At 49.0% G+C, this 17,364-nt stretch overlaps 1 protein-coding gene across 2 annotated transcripts in view; it reads right to left on the bottom strand.

Moving 5' to 3' along the window:
• BAIAP2L1 (BAR/IMD domain containing adaptor protein 2 like 1) overlaps positions 1-2,627 on the bottom strand; it is an 83,383-nt gene extending 80,756 nt beyond the window's left edge. The window contains exon 1 of one of the 2 annotated variants that reach the window (XM_040440526.1): positions 2,310-2,627. In XM_040440526.1, coding sequence (XP_040296460.1) covers positions 2,310-2,360 — 51 coding nt within the window. In that variant the 5' untranslated portion in view covers positions 2,361-2,627. The remainder of the gene's footprint in view (positions 1-2,309) is intronic. The other variant, XM_040440525.1, reaches the window with a different exon arrangement.
• Positions 2,628-17,364: the final 14,737 nt, after the last annotated feature.

Below are 17,364 nucleotides of genomic sequence, written 5' to 3'. Positions count from 1 at the left end.
GGGGGAATCGCTCAAATTTGAACAATTATATAAAAAAATCATAAGATATGCTGTTTGGTCGAATACACACTTAAAGGGGTTATCTAAATTCCATAAGGTCGCACCCAATGCACGGGCCCCTTGTATACATTATACTTACCTGCTCCCCGACACTCGCGTCGCTCCGGATCCCTGCGCGGCCGCCGCTGCAACTCCCCGTTGTTTTGGGGAGATGCAGCAGCGGCCGCGCAGGGATCCGGAGCGACGCGAGTGTCGGGGAGCAGGTAAGTATAATGTATAGAGGGGCTTAGGCATTGAAGAAGATCTTTTAGAATTTAGATAACCCCTTTCATATTGATGACCTATCCTTCATCAATTACTGATCGGCGGGGGTCCGACAACCGGCATTCCCACCGATCAGCTGTTTGAGGAGGAGGTGGCGCTCCATACCCCTTTAAGGGCCGATTCAGAAGTCCACACTCGGGCCGGTAACACGTTCCCCCGTCAGCCGCAGTGACTGCATGGTAGAGATTTATGCTGCAGCCAGTTCCTATCTGCTTGTGGATCTATTACACCGTACTCACAGTTCATTAGAGCGGCCATCAGATAGGAACTGACTGGTCGGTCCAGAGATGCAGCCAGTTTCCCGCACGGAGCACGGTCAGCCCTAAGTGTCTGGTCGGCAGGGGCCTGACCGCTGGGGCCCCACACGCATGTCCGACTTTCCATTCAACTCCATGGGGCTGCCGGAGATAGTCAAGTGCAAGCCGTGTCACCGCCTCTCTATTCAATGGCTGAAACATGGGCCCCTGTTCTCGTGATCGTCAGGACCCCCGCCAACCAGACACTTATCCCCTGTCCTGTGGGGTTGTTTAATAGGACAACCCCTTTACTATACAGAGAGGAGCCTTCCCTGATCGCGGAGGGCGTCAGTAAGGCCTCATGCACACGAATGTATTTTGTTTCCGTGTCCGTTCCGTTTTTTTTGCTGATAGGATGTTGACCCCATTCATTTCAATGGGTCCGCAAAAAATGCGGACAGCACACCGTGTGCTATCCGCATGTCCATTCCGTAGCCCCGCAATTTTTTTTTTATATATATATATAACAACATGTCCTATTCTTGTCCGTTTTAGGCATTGTTACAATGGATCCGCAGAAAAAACAAACAAAAAAAACATATACGGTCGTGTGCATGTAACCTAAGGGAGTCGTCCTGATGGAGTGACCCTTTAAGAGAGCTGTAGATAGTGCACCCTCCACCATATTCCAGCACTCATTACCGCCACCTACTGATACTCCATATTATGGCCGCACCATGCTGCACCCACACATCACATCCACAGTCCAGGGCTCTGCTGCCCTTCAGCTACTAGACAACTACAACTCCCAACATCCCAGCGCTGACAGGCGGTAAACTACAGGACATGTGGCATCTCACGTCATAGCGAGGAACTACAAGCACCAGCATGTCCTGTCAGCATCCGGCAATGTGGATCTCATCAGCGGAACTAGAAAAAAAATCATCATCAGGGGAGTGTAGGACTACAAGTCCCAGCAACCGCAGGAATACAGGTAGCGGAGAGGTCAGAGCACAGGCACACAAGTCTCTGTAGCAGGGGGACTACAAGCACCAGCATGTCCAGACTGCACAAGACAACATATCCAGTCATGGAATAAGGGAATACAGGGAACCATAAGCACCAGCATGTCTTAGAGAGACAGGACAACGCCTCCCATCATGCTAGACAGGGCGATGACACCTGTAACTACAAGTCCCAGCAACAGTGGGGGCTACAAGTACCACAAGTCCCAGCATCTCCTGACAACTTACTACAGAATGCATTATCAAGGTCTGGGTAGTCGATTCCTAACTACAGATGAACTACAACTCCCAGCATCTCCAGACTACCCAGTTTAACATATTCCAGAATGGTTTGGGAACTACAACTCCCAGCATCTCTAGACTACCCAGTTTAACATATTCCATAATGGTTTGGGAACTACAACTCCCAGCATCTCCTGACGACAATTATATCCCAGAATGGTTTGGAAGGTCAGGTTCTAGACACTGGGGGAACCACAACTCCCAGCATCTCCTGACTACCCAGTTTAACACGTCAAGTTCTACCAACAGAAGAAACTACAACTCCCAGCATCTCCTGACGACCACAATTATATCCCAGAATGGTTTGGAAGGTCAAGTTCTAGAACTACAACTCCCAGCATCTCCTGACTACCCAGTTTAGCCTATCCCAGAAAGGCTTGGGACACTAAGTTGTAGAAACAGGGGGGGAACTACAACCCCCAGCCTCTCTCTGGCGCCTCACCTTGTAGGTGCTCTCGGTGATCCTGGCCACGGCCTCCGGGTCCCGGGACATGGCTGCGGCGGCGGAGTCGCGGTCGGTCCACCTCACATGCCCGCTCTCCGGGTCTCTCCGCCCGGCGGACAACTGGCACAACTTGTGGCACCGGCGACGACTGCGGGAAGAGCAGAAGGTGGGGCCGGTGAGGTCAGCAGCGGGAGCCGGGGAGGGACGCACCTGCGTGGAGGGAAGGGCGGAGCCGGGAGAGAGAGGTGAATAATCCGCCGCACCAGTCTGCGCGACATCGTACGACTGCCTCGCGATTTTCAGCCGGCTGCACGGCTTTCTCTCTCTCTCTCTCTCTCTCTTTTTTTTTTTGTTTGTTTGACATTTATGGTCATTTATCAGCTGTCATTTGACATCTTGTTTCTTGCTTTTCCTTCCCCTAGGAAGCTCTGAAGGTGTCCAAGCCGCCCTAAGGCCGAGTTCACACCAGCGTTGCGATTCTCTCAGGGTGTGTTGTGGAAAAGACCGACTTTCAGTCAGTTTTGTCTGCAATTGCGTTCGGGGTTTCCTTTTTTTTTTGTCAGTTTTTGATGCGTTTTTCACACACATGAAAATAAAACACTGAAGACTAAGGCTACATCTACACGACAACATTTTGTTGCACCAATGTCGCGCGACAATTTTTTATCATGGCAGTCTATGGTGTCGCACTGCAACATGCAACATGCTGCGACGCAACAGTCGCAGAAAATCCATTCCAGATGGATTTTTCTGCGACTGTTGCGTCGCAGCATGTTGCAGTGCGACACCATAGACTGCCATGATAAAAATTGTCGCGCGACATTAGTGCAACAAAATGTTGCAGTGTAGTTGTGCCCTATCTGTCGCGCGACTTATTGTCGTCGTGTAGACGTAGCCTAACAGTCTACATCTCCTAGCGACATCAGCGAAAAACGCATTGCATCCGGATCTTTCCGTTTTTCACTGAAGCCCCATTCACTTCTATGGGTCACGGGTGCGTGAAAAATACAGACTATAGAACAGGCTGCGATTTTTCCTGAATGCAGAAATGATGCGTGAAAAATGTGTGAACGGGTCAGGATTCAGTCTGGATGTTATGCTTTTGCTTCACGCATCGCACCCTGACAGAAAACCTGCTCGTGTGAAAGAGGCCTTACGTGTACGGGGGCGACCTGGCGACAGAAGAAAGATGGAGCGCGTTTTGTTCCCATGTCTGAGACATTGGGGCTATAAACCTTTTTTTTTTTTTTTACCTCAGATTCAGCCTTTTACCTCAGGATCCAGTCTATGGAAGCCATGTTAGACAGGGGTATGCAATGTAGATTCTCCGCAGAGGAACACTCGCAGTATTTATACCGTTTTACCAATCTTATCTTCAGGCCGCGGATATTTTCCACCAGAAAAACCGCAGCGCAGTACAGTAGCAGCAACGTGTATGAGGTTACACAAATCTCGCCTTCACTTTGCGGATTTTTTTCTGTGCGGAAATTGACTTGCCGTGCGGATTTCCAAATCCGCAGCAGGTCAGTTATGTTTGGGGGTTTAGCTGCAGATTTCACCCTTTTCCAATGAAGGATGCGATCTGTGACAAAACCGTATCGAATTCGCATCAAAATCTTCAGTTCGAAATTGCGCATTTTGTTGCGGAAATGCACAGAAATTCATGCGGATCTTATGTGCGTTCACCCTCACTTGTGTGCAGGGGCCTTCCTGTAATGGCTATTCTTGCCCGCAAAATGTTCTATAAACTGCGGGACGGACATACGGAAGTGGACAGCACACAGATAGCATCAGCGTGCTGTTTTTTTTTTTTTTTTTGCGCACCCATAGAATTGAATAGGTCCATGTGCGATCCACCAAATATTTTGGCGATCGGACCCGGAGCAAAACTACAGTTACGTGCATGAGGCCTTAAAGGGATTGTCCACTCTTGTAATACCCCTGACCTATCCTCAGGATAAGGGTCCATTCACACGTCCGCAAAATGGGTCCGCATCCGTTCCTCAAATCGCGGAACGGGTGCGGACCCATTCATTCTCTATGGGGACGGAATGGATGCGGAGAACACACTATGTGCTCTCCACATCCGCATTTCCGGAGCACAGCCCCGGAAAGAAATAGAACATGGGGGTGCCGGCCGGGTGTATTGAGGATCCACAATACACCCGGCTGGCACCCCCATAGAACTGCCTATTCTTCTCCGCAATTGCGGACAAGGATAGGACATGTTCTATTTTTTTGCGGAGCCGCTGCCCGGAAGTTCGAGGTTGCGCTCCGGAAATGTGGATTCGGAGAGCACATAGTGTGCTGTCCGCATCTCTTCTGGCCCCATAGAGAATGAATAAGTCCGCACCCGTTCCCGATATTGCAGAATGGATGCGGACTGATTTGCGGATGTGTGAATGGACCCTTAGGCCTCTTGCACACGACCGTTTTTTTTTTCCAGTTTTTTGCATTCCGTATACTGAACAATTCATTTCAATAGATCTGCAAAAAAAACGGAAGGTACTCCGTATGCATTCCCTTTCTGTTTTTCCGTTCCGTTAAAAGATAGAACATGTCCTATTATTGTCCGCATAATGGACAAGGATAGTACTGTTCTATTAGGGGCCAGCTGTTCCGTTCTGCAAAAAACGGAATGCACACGGACATCATCCGTATTTTTTGCGGATCAGTTTTTTGCGGACCTCAAAATACTGAAAAAGCCATACGGTCGTGTGCAAGAGGCCTAAGGCTACTTTCACATCCGCGCTTTTCCTTTTCGGTAATGAGATCAGTCATAGAATCTCAATACCGGAGGAAAACGCTTCGGTTTTGTCCCCATTTATTGTCAATGGGGACAAGACAGAACAGAACGTTCCGTTTGGTTGCATTCCCATGCTGCAAGCAGAGTTTTTGAGTGCGTCAAGACGGATCCGGCATGAAATACAATGTAAGTCCATATTGCCGGATCCGTTTTTTCAGACACAAAATAAAACTGATCCAGTGCCCATTGACTTATAATGGTTTTTCAGGACCTTCAAAAGGACCTTTGATGACGTCATCGTGCTCACCACGTGGTGAGCGCAATGACGTCAGCATAGGTCCTTTTGCAAAACTTTATTTCACTGTGATTTTGTAGCAAAAAGATCACAGAGAAGCACGGAGCATTATCAATCATGTTAGTGCTCCGTGTCTCTGCTGTCCAGTGCGGGGCTTGGCTGTTATTCACACTGCAGATTACCCACACGGCATCCGCTCGTGTGAAACAGCCCTTATGATACGACATCACAAGTTCTTTGGATCAAACAGTTCAAAGTTTTATTCACACTTTAGGCCTCATGCACACGGCCGTTGTTTTGGTCCGCATCCTAGCCGCAGTTTTTGCGGACCCATTCACTTCAATGGGGCCGCAAAAGATGCGGACAGCCCTCCGTGTGCTGTCTGCATCCGTAGCCCCGCAAAAAAAATAGAACATGTCCTATTCTTGTCCGTTCCGCAAATTGCAGAAGGCACACAGGCGGCTTCCATTTATGCATGAGGCCTTAGGCAAGTGACAAAACAAGCAGTCATATTCAAACAAAAAGTCACCTTGCGGTGTTGGTGGTAATTCACACCATGCGGCAATTCTGTCTCAAAGAGTCCTAGCTGATAGCAGCACCAATCTGTTTTCGCACCAAACAGGTAGCAAGCCTTCATCCAGACACAAGGCTCCCAGATCCCAACACAGAGACATGGCTTCTGAGCACAGCTGCCTATTTAAGGACAGCCAGGTGCTGCCAAAACCCGGGCCGGTACTTAAAATCCGGTCCAGTATTTGACCTTACCTGGCTGTAAATCAGCCCAGCAGCAAATGCTGGGAGGAAAATACCTGTTTTCTCAGACCAAACATCTCACTGTGTCACATACCCCCCCCCCCCCTTTGTTTAACCCTGAGGGGGTGAACACACACCAGACAGTGTACCCGGGACAGGCCATCCGTGTTTCCCTGTAACCGGCCTGCCCTGTGTTCCACTAAAAACGTAAAGTTTTGTAGGGAGAGAAACCATCGGGTGACCCGGGCATTCCTCTCCTTGGCCTGGCTCATCCACTTGAGAGGGGAATGGTCGGTCACCAGGCCGAATTTTCTCCCCAATAAATAATAGCGGATAGATTCTAGTGCCCACTTGATGGCCAGGCACTCTCTCTCCACTATACTATACCGGGTCTCGGCTGGGATGAGCTTACGGCTGAGGAAGACAACGGGATGCTCCTCCCCGTTGACTTCCTGAGAGTACAGCACCGAGGCCTACTTCAGAGGCATCAGTCTGTACTATAAACTCCCTATTGAAGTCGGGCGTCGCCAAAACCGGGGACCCGCACAGGGCCGACTTCAAAGTGGAAAAAAACCTCTTGCGCCCGCTCATCCCAGCGAACCATCACGGACTTGTGTCCCTTCAAGAGTCCTGTCAAAGGCGCAGCTAGAGTAGCAAAGTGGGGAACAAACCTCATGTAATAGCCCACCATTCCCAGGAATGACTTTATTTGCCTAGTGGTGACAGGTCAGGGACAATACCGTATCACCTCTATTTTCTTCACTTGGGGCTTGATGACTCCGCACCCAATGACATACCCCAGGTACTTAGTCTCTTCTAACCCTATTGCACATTTTTTGGGGATAGCGGTTAGGCCAGCTTTCCGAAGGGAGTCCTCTACAACCTGCACTTTGGGTAGGTGACTTTCCCAGTCGGTACTGTGGATGACAATATCGTCCAGGTAAGCCGAAGCGTTCCGACGATGTGGACGAAGCACAATGTCCATTAGTCGCTGAAAAGTGGCAGGGGCGCCATGCAGACCAAAGAGTAAGACCTTATATTGATACAGCCCCTCAGGCGTGATGAAGGCAGTTTTCTCTTTGGCAGCCTCCTTTAAGGGCACCTGCCAGTACCCTTTTGTGAGGTCCAAAACAGAAAAATACCGGGCTTGTCCTAACCTCTCATCAGGGGCATGGGATACGCATCGAATTTGGAAACCTCGTTAAGTTTTCAAAAGTCGTTCCAAAACTGCAACGTCCCGTCCGGCTTGGGTATCAATACTATAGGACTGGCCCACTCACTTTTTGACTCCTCAGTGACGTCTAGTTGCAACATTAGCTGCACCTCCTCCGATATGGCTTGTCGCCGAGCCTCGGGCACCAGGTATGGTTTTAATCAGACTTTTGCCTGAGGCTCAGTGACAATGTCATGCTGGATTATGGAAGTGCGTCCAGGGAAGTCCGAGAACACATCCGTGTTCCGACTAACGAAATCCCTGGCCTCCTGAGTCTGTTTAGAGGAGAGGCTGTCAGCAATTTTTACTGTAGCAGCTGCCTCTCTTGCATCAGACAGAGGGGCCAGTACCTCTTCTCCTAGAAATCCCAGTCACGGGCTGTCTTCTGTACAGGTTTCCCTATCTTTCCACGATTTGAGTAAATTCACATGTTAAATCTGCTCCGGCTTTCGCCGCCCTGGCTGGTGTACCTTGTAGTTTACATCTCCAATTTTCTCGTACCTCGTAGGGTTCCTGCTACCTAGCCAGGAACTTACTGTCCACGGTCGGCACCAGAACCAAAACCCGATCACCTGGGTTAAAGATCCGGACCCGAGCCTGCCGATTATAGACCCGACTCTGGGCTCACTGAGCTGCCTCCATATGCTCCCTAACAAGAGGCAACACTGTCTCTATCCGATCTTGCATCTGGGTAACTTACTCAATGACACTTTTATGTGGAGTGGGTTGTTGTTCCCACGCCTCTTTGGCCACGTCCAAGAGACCGCGAGGGTGTTTGCCATATAGCAGTTCGAAGGGCGAGAACCCAGTAGAGACTTGGGGTACCTCTCGCACTGCGAACATGAGATAGGGCAGAAGGAGGTCCCAGTCCTTTCCATCTTTAGACACTACCTTTTTCAACATATTTTTTAATGTTTGTTTAAACCGTTCTACCAGAGGGTCCGTTTGCGGATTGTAAACGGACATCCGTAGTTGTTTTATGTGCAGCAACATACAGATTCCTTAGCTATGAGTTTGGCCGAGGTATATCGCAGTGGCACCGCCTCTGGGTACCGAGTGGCGTAATCTACAGGGAGTGCAGAATTATTAGGCAAGTTGTATTTTTGAGGATTAATTTTATTATTGAACAACAACCATGTTCTCAATGAACATGAAAAACTCATTAATATCAAAGCTGAATATTTTTGGAAGTAGTTTTTAGTTTGTTTTTAGTTTTAGCTATTTTAGGGGGATATCTGTGTGTGCAGGTGACTATTACTGTGCATAATTATTAGGCAACTTAACAAAAAACAAATATATGCCCATTTCAATTATTTATTTTTACCAGTGAAACCAATATAACATCTCAACATGTATATACATTTCTGACATTCAAAAACAAAACAAAAACAAATCAGTGACCAATATAGCCACCTTTCTTTGCAAGGACACTCAAAAGCCTGCCATCCATGGATTCTGTCAGTGTTTTGATCTGTTCACCATCAACATTGCGTGCAGCAGCAACCACAGCCTCCCAGACACTGTTCAGAGAGGTGTACTGTTTTCCCTCCTTGTAAATCTCACATTTGATGATGGACCACAGGTTCTCAATGGGGTTCAGATCAGGTGAACAAGGAGGACATGTCATTAGATTTTCTTCTTTTATACCCTTTCTTGCCAGCCACGCTGTGGAGTACTTGGACGCGTGTGATGGAGCATTGTCCTGCATGAAAATCATGTTTTTCTTGAAGGATGCAGACTTCTTCCTGTACCACTGCTTGAAGAAGGTGTCTTCCAGAAACTGGCAGTAGGACTGGGAGTTCAGCTTGACTCCATCCTCAACCCGAAAAGGCCCCACAAGCTCATCTTTGATGATACCAGCCCAAACCAGTACTCCACCTCCACCTTGCTGGCGTCTGAGTCGGACTGAAGCTCTCTGCCCTTTACCAATCCAGCCACGGGCCCATCCATCTGGCCCATCAAGACTCACTCTCATTTCATCAGTCCATAAAACCCTAGAAAAATCAGTCTTGAGATATTTCTTGGCCCAGTCTTGACGTTTCAGCTTGTGTGTCTTGTTCAGTGGTGGTCGTCTTTCAGCCTTTCTTACCTTGGCCATGTCTCTGAGTATTGCACACCTTGTGCTTTTGGGCACTCCAGTGATGTTGCAGCTCTGAAATATGGCCAAACTGGTGGCAAGTGGCATCTTGGCAGCTGCACGCTTGACTTTTCTCAGTTCATGGGCAGTTATTTTACGCCTTGGTTTTTCCACACGCTTCTTGCGACCCTGTTGACTATTTTGAATGAAACGCTTGATTGTTCGATGATCACGCTTCAGAAGCTTTGCAATTTTAAGAGTGCTGCATCCCTCTGCAAGATATCTCACTATTTTTGACTTTTCTGAGCCTGTCAAGTCCTTCTTTTGACCCATTTTGCCAAAGGAAAGGAAGTTGCCTAATAATTATGCACACCTAATATAGGGTGTTGATGTCATTAGACCACACCCCTTCTCATTACAGAGATGCACATCACCTAATATGCTTAATTGGTAGTAGGCTTTCGAGCCTATACAGCTTGGAGTAAGACAACATGCATAAAGAGGATGATGTGGTCAAAATACTCATTTGCCTAATAATTCTGCACGCAGTGTAGAATGACTAAGATGTGTTGATGCCCTCTGGCGGACTTCGGTACTGGGCTTATGAGGTCCATAGCTATTCGGTCAAACGGTAGTTCGATAATTGGGAGAGGTATTAGGGGACTACGGAAATGTGGCTGGGGGCTAGTTATCTGGCAGGTCGGGCAAGACTTGCAAAACTCTTCCACCTCTTTGAATATGCTAGGCCAGTAAAACCGCTGTAGAATACGATCCTGAGTTTTCTGCAGTCCAGGTGACCCCCGATAACGTGTTGGTGGGCTAGATCTAACACAAGCTTGCGATAAGCCTTGGGGACCACCAACTGTTCAATAGGCTCACCCCGTAGTTGGTTTACCCGATACAACATATCTTGATGAACCACAAAACGGGGAAACACTGACTCTGCCCCAGGTTGTTGTGGTTCACCATCTACTATTAACACATTTTCCCAGGCGCGGGATAGGGTTGGGTCCCGACGTTGGGCGGTATCAAAATTATCCCCGGAGACATTGAGGTCTGCCAATTCAGAACCCAGCTGCAAGTCCTCCATGTCTCCCACCATCACACTTAGCGGGGTTGTCTCCCCCTCTTCCACCGAAGTGGCGGTCACCCCTACCGCTGGCCCTTCGGTCTCAGGTTCCCAAGGTTCTGGTCTCCCCCCTGTGCCGGGCCACTCTGATAGGGTTACCCCTGTTTCATTGGTATCAGTCACTCTCAGGCCACAGTGCCGAGAAGTCTCTCCCTATTATGAGTTCATAATGTAAATTGGTGGCGACGGCCACCTCGTGCGTCCACCTTCCGGCCACCTTGGACAGAAACACCAGGGCGGTGGGATAGTCCTTTAAGTCTCCATGGATGCACACGACCCTGACTTTTCGGCCAGTATACTCGGCGGGCTGCACAACGGGAGGCTCTTACCAGGGACACCAGACTCCAGCAGAGCTATCGCCAGAGTGTCTCACACTTTCACCTGGCACAGGTGGCTATTGTCTATAGTCTCTGGGGTACCTGTTGCACACAGCTTCCTGGCATTCAAGGAGTGGCGGTAGCCATAGTTAGTATCCATGGGTTCGCCCCGATGGGAACAGTCGGCCCTTATGTGGCCAGGCTCCTGACACTGCCAGCAGACTATCGGGGCTAGGTCTGTAGGGGGTATATCCCGGGCGGATTTTGCTGGCACCAGTCGCCGGGTCTGGGTTGGAGATTTCCGGGGTTTGACTGCCCCCCTCCTAAAAGAACCCCCCTGTAGAGTCCTGGTAGCCTCATAGCGCTCCATCAGGTTGACCATCTCAAGGGAATTACCAGGAGACACCTGGCTGATCCAGTGCTGGAGAGGGTACAGCAAAGCCTTCCAGAATACATCAGCCAACAGACGGTCCAGCACAGCAGTGGAACTCAGCACATCAGGCTGCAGCCATTTTTGCAACCGGTGTAGCAGATCATAATACCGAGGTCTCACGGGTTCAGCCGGGTTAAACTCCCACTGATGCACCCGCTGGGCCCAGACCAACACATTCACCCCCAGTCTTGCCAGAATCTCACCCTTTACTGTCATGTAATCGGCTGCTTGATCATCTGGTAAGTCGAAAAACACCTGCTGGGGTCCAGATACCAGGAACGGAGCGAGGAGCTCAGCCCACTGATCTCGGGGTAGTTTCTCCCTCCCGGCCACCTTTTCGAACACCGCCAAATAGGTCTCGATGTCGTCCGAGGGGGTCATCTTAGGAATCGCTGCACGGACCTCTTTTCGGGCATCGTGGATGCCGTGGGATGCTCCTGCTGCTTCTAAAGCCATCACATGTTGCAATAGCAGCTGGTTGGTTTCCTGCTGCTGCTTATTGGCCTCCCGCTGTTGCAAGTTAGCCTCCACGAGGGCTTTAACGACAGCTTCCATTTTGACGAGAGACACGGGTTGTAATCTCGCTGGTTTGATGTAAGACATACAACCGTGCCCGGAAAAACTAAAATATTTCGGCCTTCACGACAGCCTCAATGCACCTGCCCTCATCCTCCACCAATTGTGGGGACTCTCTCTGGTAGGCAGGATTAGCGGACGCAGTATAGAGGCAACAACAAGTTCTTTGGATCAAACAGTTCAGTGTTTTATTCACCCTTTAGGCAAGTGACAAAACAGTCATATTCAAACAAAAAGTCACCTTGCGGTGTTGGTGGTAATTCACACCATGCGGCAATTCTGCCTCAAAGAGTCCTTGCTGATAGCAGCACCAACCTGTTTTCACGCCAAACAGGTAGCAAGCCTTCATCCAGACACAAGGCTCCAAGATCCCAACACAGAGACTTGGCTTCTGAGCCCAGCTGCCTATTTAAGGACAGCCAGGTGCTGCCAAAACCCTGACCGGCATTTAAAATCTGGTCCGGTATTTGACCTCACCTGGCTGTAAATCAGCCCATCAGCACATGCTGGGAGGAAAATACCTGTTTTCCCAGACCAAACCTCTCGCTGTGTCACAACCCCTAGATTTCTATTTGTGTCATAGTGTGGCTGTGTACAATGTAGAACGTGAGACCTTACTTTACATGAATGCAGGATGGCACGATTCAGGTAGTGTGAATGGTGCCTATAATAGTGTGTCCATCTTTATCAGGTAGCGCGGGGCTTACGTTTTTTTTTTTTCTTCCACATCTGCACTTTGATTTATTTGCCTTACCTTTCATCTACATAGTTAGGCCTTGTTCTAAGCTAATTCAGGTCCCAGGGCTATGATTCACACTTTCTGCCAATATATGCTTCCTTATGGAAACAAGAGAGAGTGGGTTCCTGAGGGACATGTCCTCAGAAGAACCAGGCAGTGCCCACACAGGTCACCTCTCACAACTGCCAAGGGTTTAAAGGGATTTTTCAAGACTTAAATACTGATGAACTACCCTCTGCACAACGACCCAGATTTCTGCAGAATTTGCATTTTTTTTTTCACACTGGCGTTTTGGCTTTCCGTTTGTTAGATCCGTTCAGGGCTCTCACAAGCGGTCCAAAATGGATCAGTTTTGCCCTAATACATTCTGATTGAAAAAAGGATCCGCTCAGAATGCATCAGTTTACCTCCGTTCCGTTTCCATTCCGCTTTGGCTTGCAGCGTTTTGGTGTCCGTCTGACGAAACTGAGCCAAACGGATCCGTTCTGACACACAATGTAAGTCAATGGGGACGGATCCGTTTTCTATGACACAATCTGGCACAATAGAAAACGGATCCGTCCCCCATTGACTTTCAATGGTGTTCTGAACGGATGCAGTATTATCTGAACTGATCCGTCTGTGCAGATCCATGATGGATCCGCACCAAACGCGAGTGTGAAAGTAGCCTAAACCAGACAACTGGCATACGTACGATGGTAAATTCTTCAGCTTCACTTCACATATTACAAAGCCGTCTGTCTGCAGCCCCCAGTCCCCGTCGCAGTTGCATGGTTAGTGAAGGGACGCCTTTGGCGACTGCATAATACAGGCTGCAATTAGGCGACATAAAAGATGAGTAAATCGATGTATTTTTATAGCTGCTCCATTTTTTATATAGATCGTATGAAGCCATAAACTATAAAATGAAATGTGACCATGAACTTTTTTTTGTAGCAAACAATTGAAATCATGGACTCTTCCTTTCACCAGGACATTGCACGAAGACATCAACGTAGTCTCCATGTCAGGAGACAGTCTTCAGGCGAGATTGAGAGGAACACGGTGGGCCCCATGTCTATACCATCATTGGCCTGAAAAGTGAGGAGCGTGTATACCCAGATCTTCCTGGACCATTAAAGCCCGGTGGGAGGCCAGAAGGTTTGTAGAACTCCTGTAAGGTACAGCCACACTGGACGTACAATGCTGTGGTGGTGGATTTTGTTGCGGATTTGCAGTGTAGTTACCATATCCATGGCAAAAGGTGAAATCCGAGGTGGAGGTGCAGCGTACTCAAGTTAGGTTTAGAAATATTCCTGGGTGTTGTAGTGCAATAGACACTAACCTGAGACGGCTGACTCTCTGCAAGGGCAGGTGATGATGAGAAATGTTCGTGACGCCAGTGCCAATTAAACGGTGGCACGCCGTTTGCTGATAGCAGGAATAACTGAGGAACCACGTGATGTTAAAACAGAATTCAAACTTTAGTAGTCATCATTTAGGGACATTGACGGAAGCGCAGTTCCTTTGAAGACAGTTGATTTTCAATACAGTTGATGCAGGCAATATATATATATATAGCAAGGTGACTTTAGAGTGTTAAACACAGGACTTGCAGTACAGGCAGCTTGCACTCTATTCCTGACTGATCCTGGAACATAGAAACTCTTCTCCAAGGTCCAATGCCCTAGCTCTGGCGTATATCCTTGGTTTTATCTCTATCAAGTACCTCCTCTGTAGTCTTGAGTACCTCTTGCTTTTCTTGACTTGCCTCTGTCTCTCTCAGTTTCCTCAGGCTCTAGAAACTTCAGCACGGACTCTAGAAACTTCTGAACTCCTGCTTCTGCGTATATGAATTTAGGAGGGGAACCTTCTCCTTGGATCTGGAACCCGGTTACAGGGACTGCATTACCCTCTCCTAGTCTGCAGGCTTCAGGCCTGGACTTGACTCTGACATTGTCTAATCTCTGGTTAGACTAGACTATCAACCTTAGACTGCCTTTCCCTTCCCTGACTGGGCCTTATATAGACTAGGGCTCCCTAGCTCCCTCTAGTGACTAAGAGCTGGAATGACACCCCTAGCAGGCCTGTACATGCACATTTTACAGCAACAGGGAAATACATTACATTACATTTTATAAAGACGACTTATACCAACTTCCCCATAAATAAGGGGGACGACAGCACACAAGTGACCCTTCCGTAGTGACGGGCATTACAGTCCCCGTACACTACATACCCCACTGCTTTAAGCTGAGTACGACCTCGTACTCCATCAGGGCCCGCCCAACTGGAATTTCTACCTGAAACAGAAAAAGAGACATGCAGGCATACATATATGTAATTCATCTGCATTTACATTCATATCAGGTCCAATTGGCAAAGGTGAAGGGTGGTGACAAGGGGCGTCGTTCTCTTCTCTCAGGATAGTGAATGGAACTGGGGCGCTGACCTGGCACAGCGTGACATTAATACCAGGATAGTCCATATGTGCAAATTGTCCTTAATAGAACAGCAAGAAACGGTAAAACAGTATAAAAGTTCTTGGAGGCTCAAAGAACAAATATGAGTCCGTACCCAGGTTACTTTCCTATAAATCACAGAGGCTCTCATGCGGTGGAGTCCATCTCTGGGCACATTTCCTTTAAAAAAGAGTAAGAATCTCAGAGGCTCAGGTTCTTTTGAGTCTATCTCCGGGCACAGTTCCTTAGTATCAAGTTGCACAATATAAAACAAGTGCTGTAATACCCCTGATCAACCTGAAAAGGGGGTTAAGGGTAAAAGGTGCAACAAAGGAACAGGCACAACTTGGCGTGGGATAGCAAAAGCAGGCAGGAGGTCCTGGAAACAAACTTGGCTTCGTTGACTTTGATATTTCAGTGGTTAACACCTACCACTGAGCCGTGGATAAACTGGCAGCAGCAACAAACGACCAGGAAACATAGGACTCCTGTCCTGGAAGGGTTAAGCTTTCAACATCATTTTTCAGCAAAATAAATCAAAGGCCTAGCAGGCTGATTCACAGTGGCATGTCATAATCACCTGGCTCTGCTGGCAAATACGGCCTGTAGTAGTCCTCTACAGGAGGATGTGCCCACATCACAGTGTTAGGGGGCAGCTGCAAAGTGAAGGGACCCCTGATAGGTATTGGCCCCATAGGCCTAGGGGTAAACACTCTTGTGGACCGTACCGGTCCCGGCATAATGATTGTGGGTTGTGCTGCATTGGGTACCGCCGCCGCAAGCGGTCCGGTGGGCTCTGTGCAGCAATTCCCAGGAATAGTGGGTCTTCTTTGGGGCCTGGACGGAGCAGTGTTAGCAGACGGTGGTTTACGGGTGGTGACAGGCACCCTTACCTCGTCTCCTTTAGGCGGCGTCTGGATCCTGGCGGTGGCAATCTTGCGCAGCTCCCGCAACTTTTCCTCCAGCCGGACAATCTGGTCACCGATGCTTTCCGTGTCGGAATCGCTGTCCTCTCCGACCTTTACGGATATTTTCCAGGGTAACGCTGAGTCCTTTTAAATTTTCTAAGTCCTGGATTGTCTTCTCCCGTCGAGGCAGCTCGGGGGAAGGATAGGGGCTCACCCATTTTTCCAACACGGTTGGCTGCCAGAAGACATTAGGCCCAATGAAGGAGCCTCGCTCCTGGAAGGCGTGGTGGGCCTGCTCTGGAGAGCGTTCAGGTTCCCGCTCGCAGCCAGAGTAGTCTTCTTCTGCCTCCCAGTCCTCAGGTTCTCGCTTGGGACGGGTCACAGCAGTCGCATATGGGCCTCTCAGGCTCTCGGCAGGGGTGAACTCCACCTCCTCTCCCTCGCGGAGGCTATGCTGATACGAAGGGAGGTAGTCTCTCTTAACAGATCTCCTGTTGACGTATAAGTCTCTGCCAGTTAGGTAGTCTTGTATGAACCCATAGCCACGGGTTTTGTCAAAGGACACCACCAACCCCTTTCTCCTTTCCAGGCGGGGTTGGGTGTTGGTGTGTCGTTCATGGATGGTCTTGGTCAGTTCCTCATAATATATTTTAGTATTTGTAATCCGCTTTATAGTGGCCTCCCGGATCTCTGCCATTAATGAAGACCACTTGAAAGAGGGCTGAAAGAAGTCTCCCCAAGAGCCATAGCAGGGCTCTGGTTCTTTCTCCCGTGGCGGGCAGGCGGGTTTCTCCGGTCTCGGAGAGTAGGCCGGTGAAGCGTCCTCAGGCTCTACACCAACATGATTCATTTTCGGGATTTCAGGCGCGGACGTGGCAGCAAAGCAGTGCTCACTCTCCAACATGCTCGATCCTTCTCTGGAGAGCGACAGGGTGGCGCCAATAAGATCAGCCAGATCCTCCCATTGCACTGGGAGGCCGCCCCCCAGGTATTCCAGTATGGGGAAAGCGGAGTCCATGCTGGCAGACATGCAAATGTCCAGATAAGCAGTGGCGCCTGACCTTGAACCTTTTCCCGCTTTTTCATCAAAAAGGCGCCAACTTTTCCCGCATTTTCAGAATGAAGATGACGCAGCAGCAAATTCGGCAAGCTCAGCGGCCATCTTTAGTAGAAACGCTGTCTATTCACTGACAGCAAGCAGGATGATGAAAAGTCCACAAAACCACACTCCGGTGTGGCGATTTCTTTCCTCTTGATAGCGCAACACTGCACAGCGCTTTTTGGAGGTTTTAGGCACACTTTGGGTATGTTTTTCAGTCCACAAAGTCCACTTTAATAAAACAGGCAATTTGTCACTTTGGTCACAGGGCAACTGTATAAGGCACAAAGTTCACGCTTCTTGCACTAGAAAGCATGCGTATCCTG

This window comes from Bufo bufo, chromosome 7 (assembly GCF_905171765.1).
Source record: "Bufo bufo chromosome 7, aBufBuf1.1, whole genome shotgun sequence".
NCBI classification, from domain to species: domain Eukaryota; kingdom Metazoa; phylum Chordata; class Amphibia; order Anura; family Bufonidae; genus Bufo; species Bufo bufo.
Note: the sequence above shows the minus strand (reverse complement) of the source record. Positions and strands in the feature narration are given on the sequence as shown.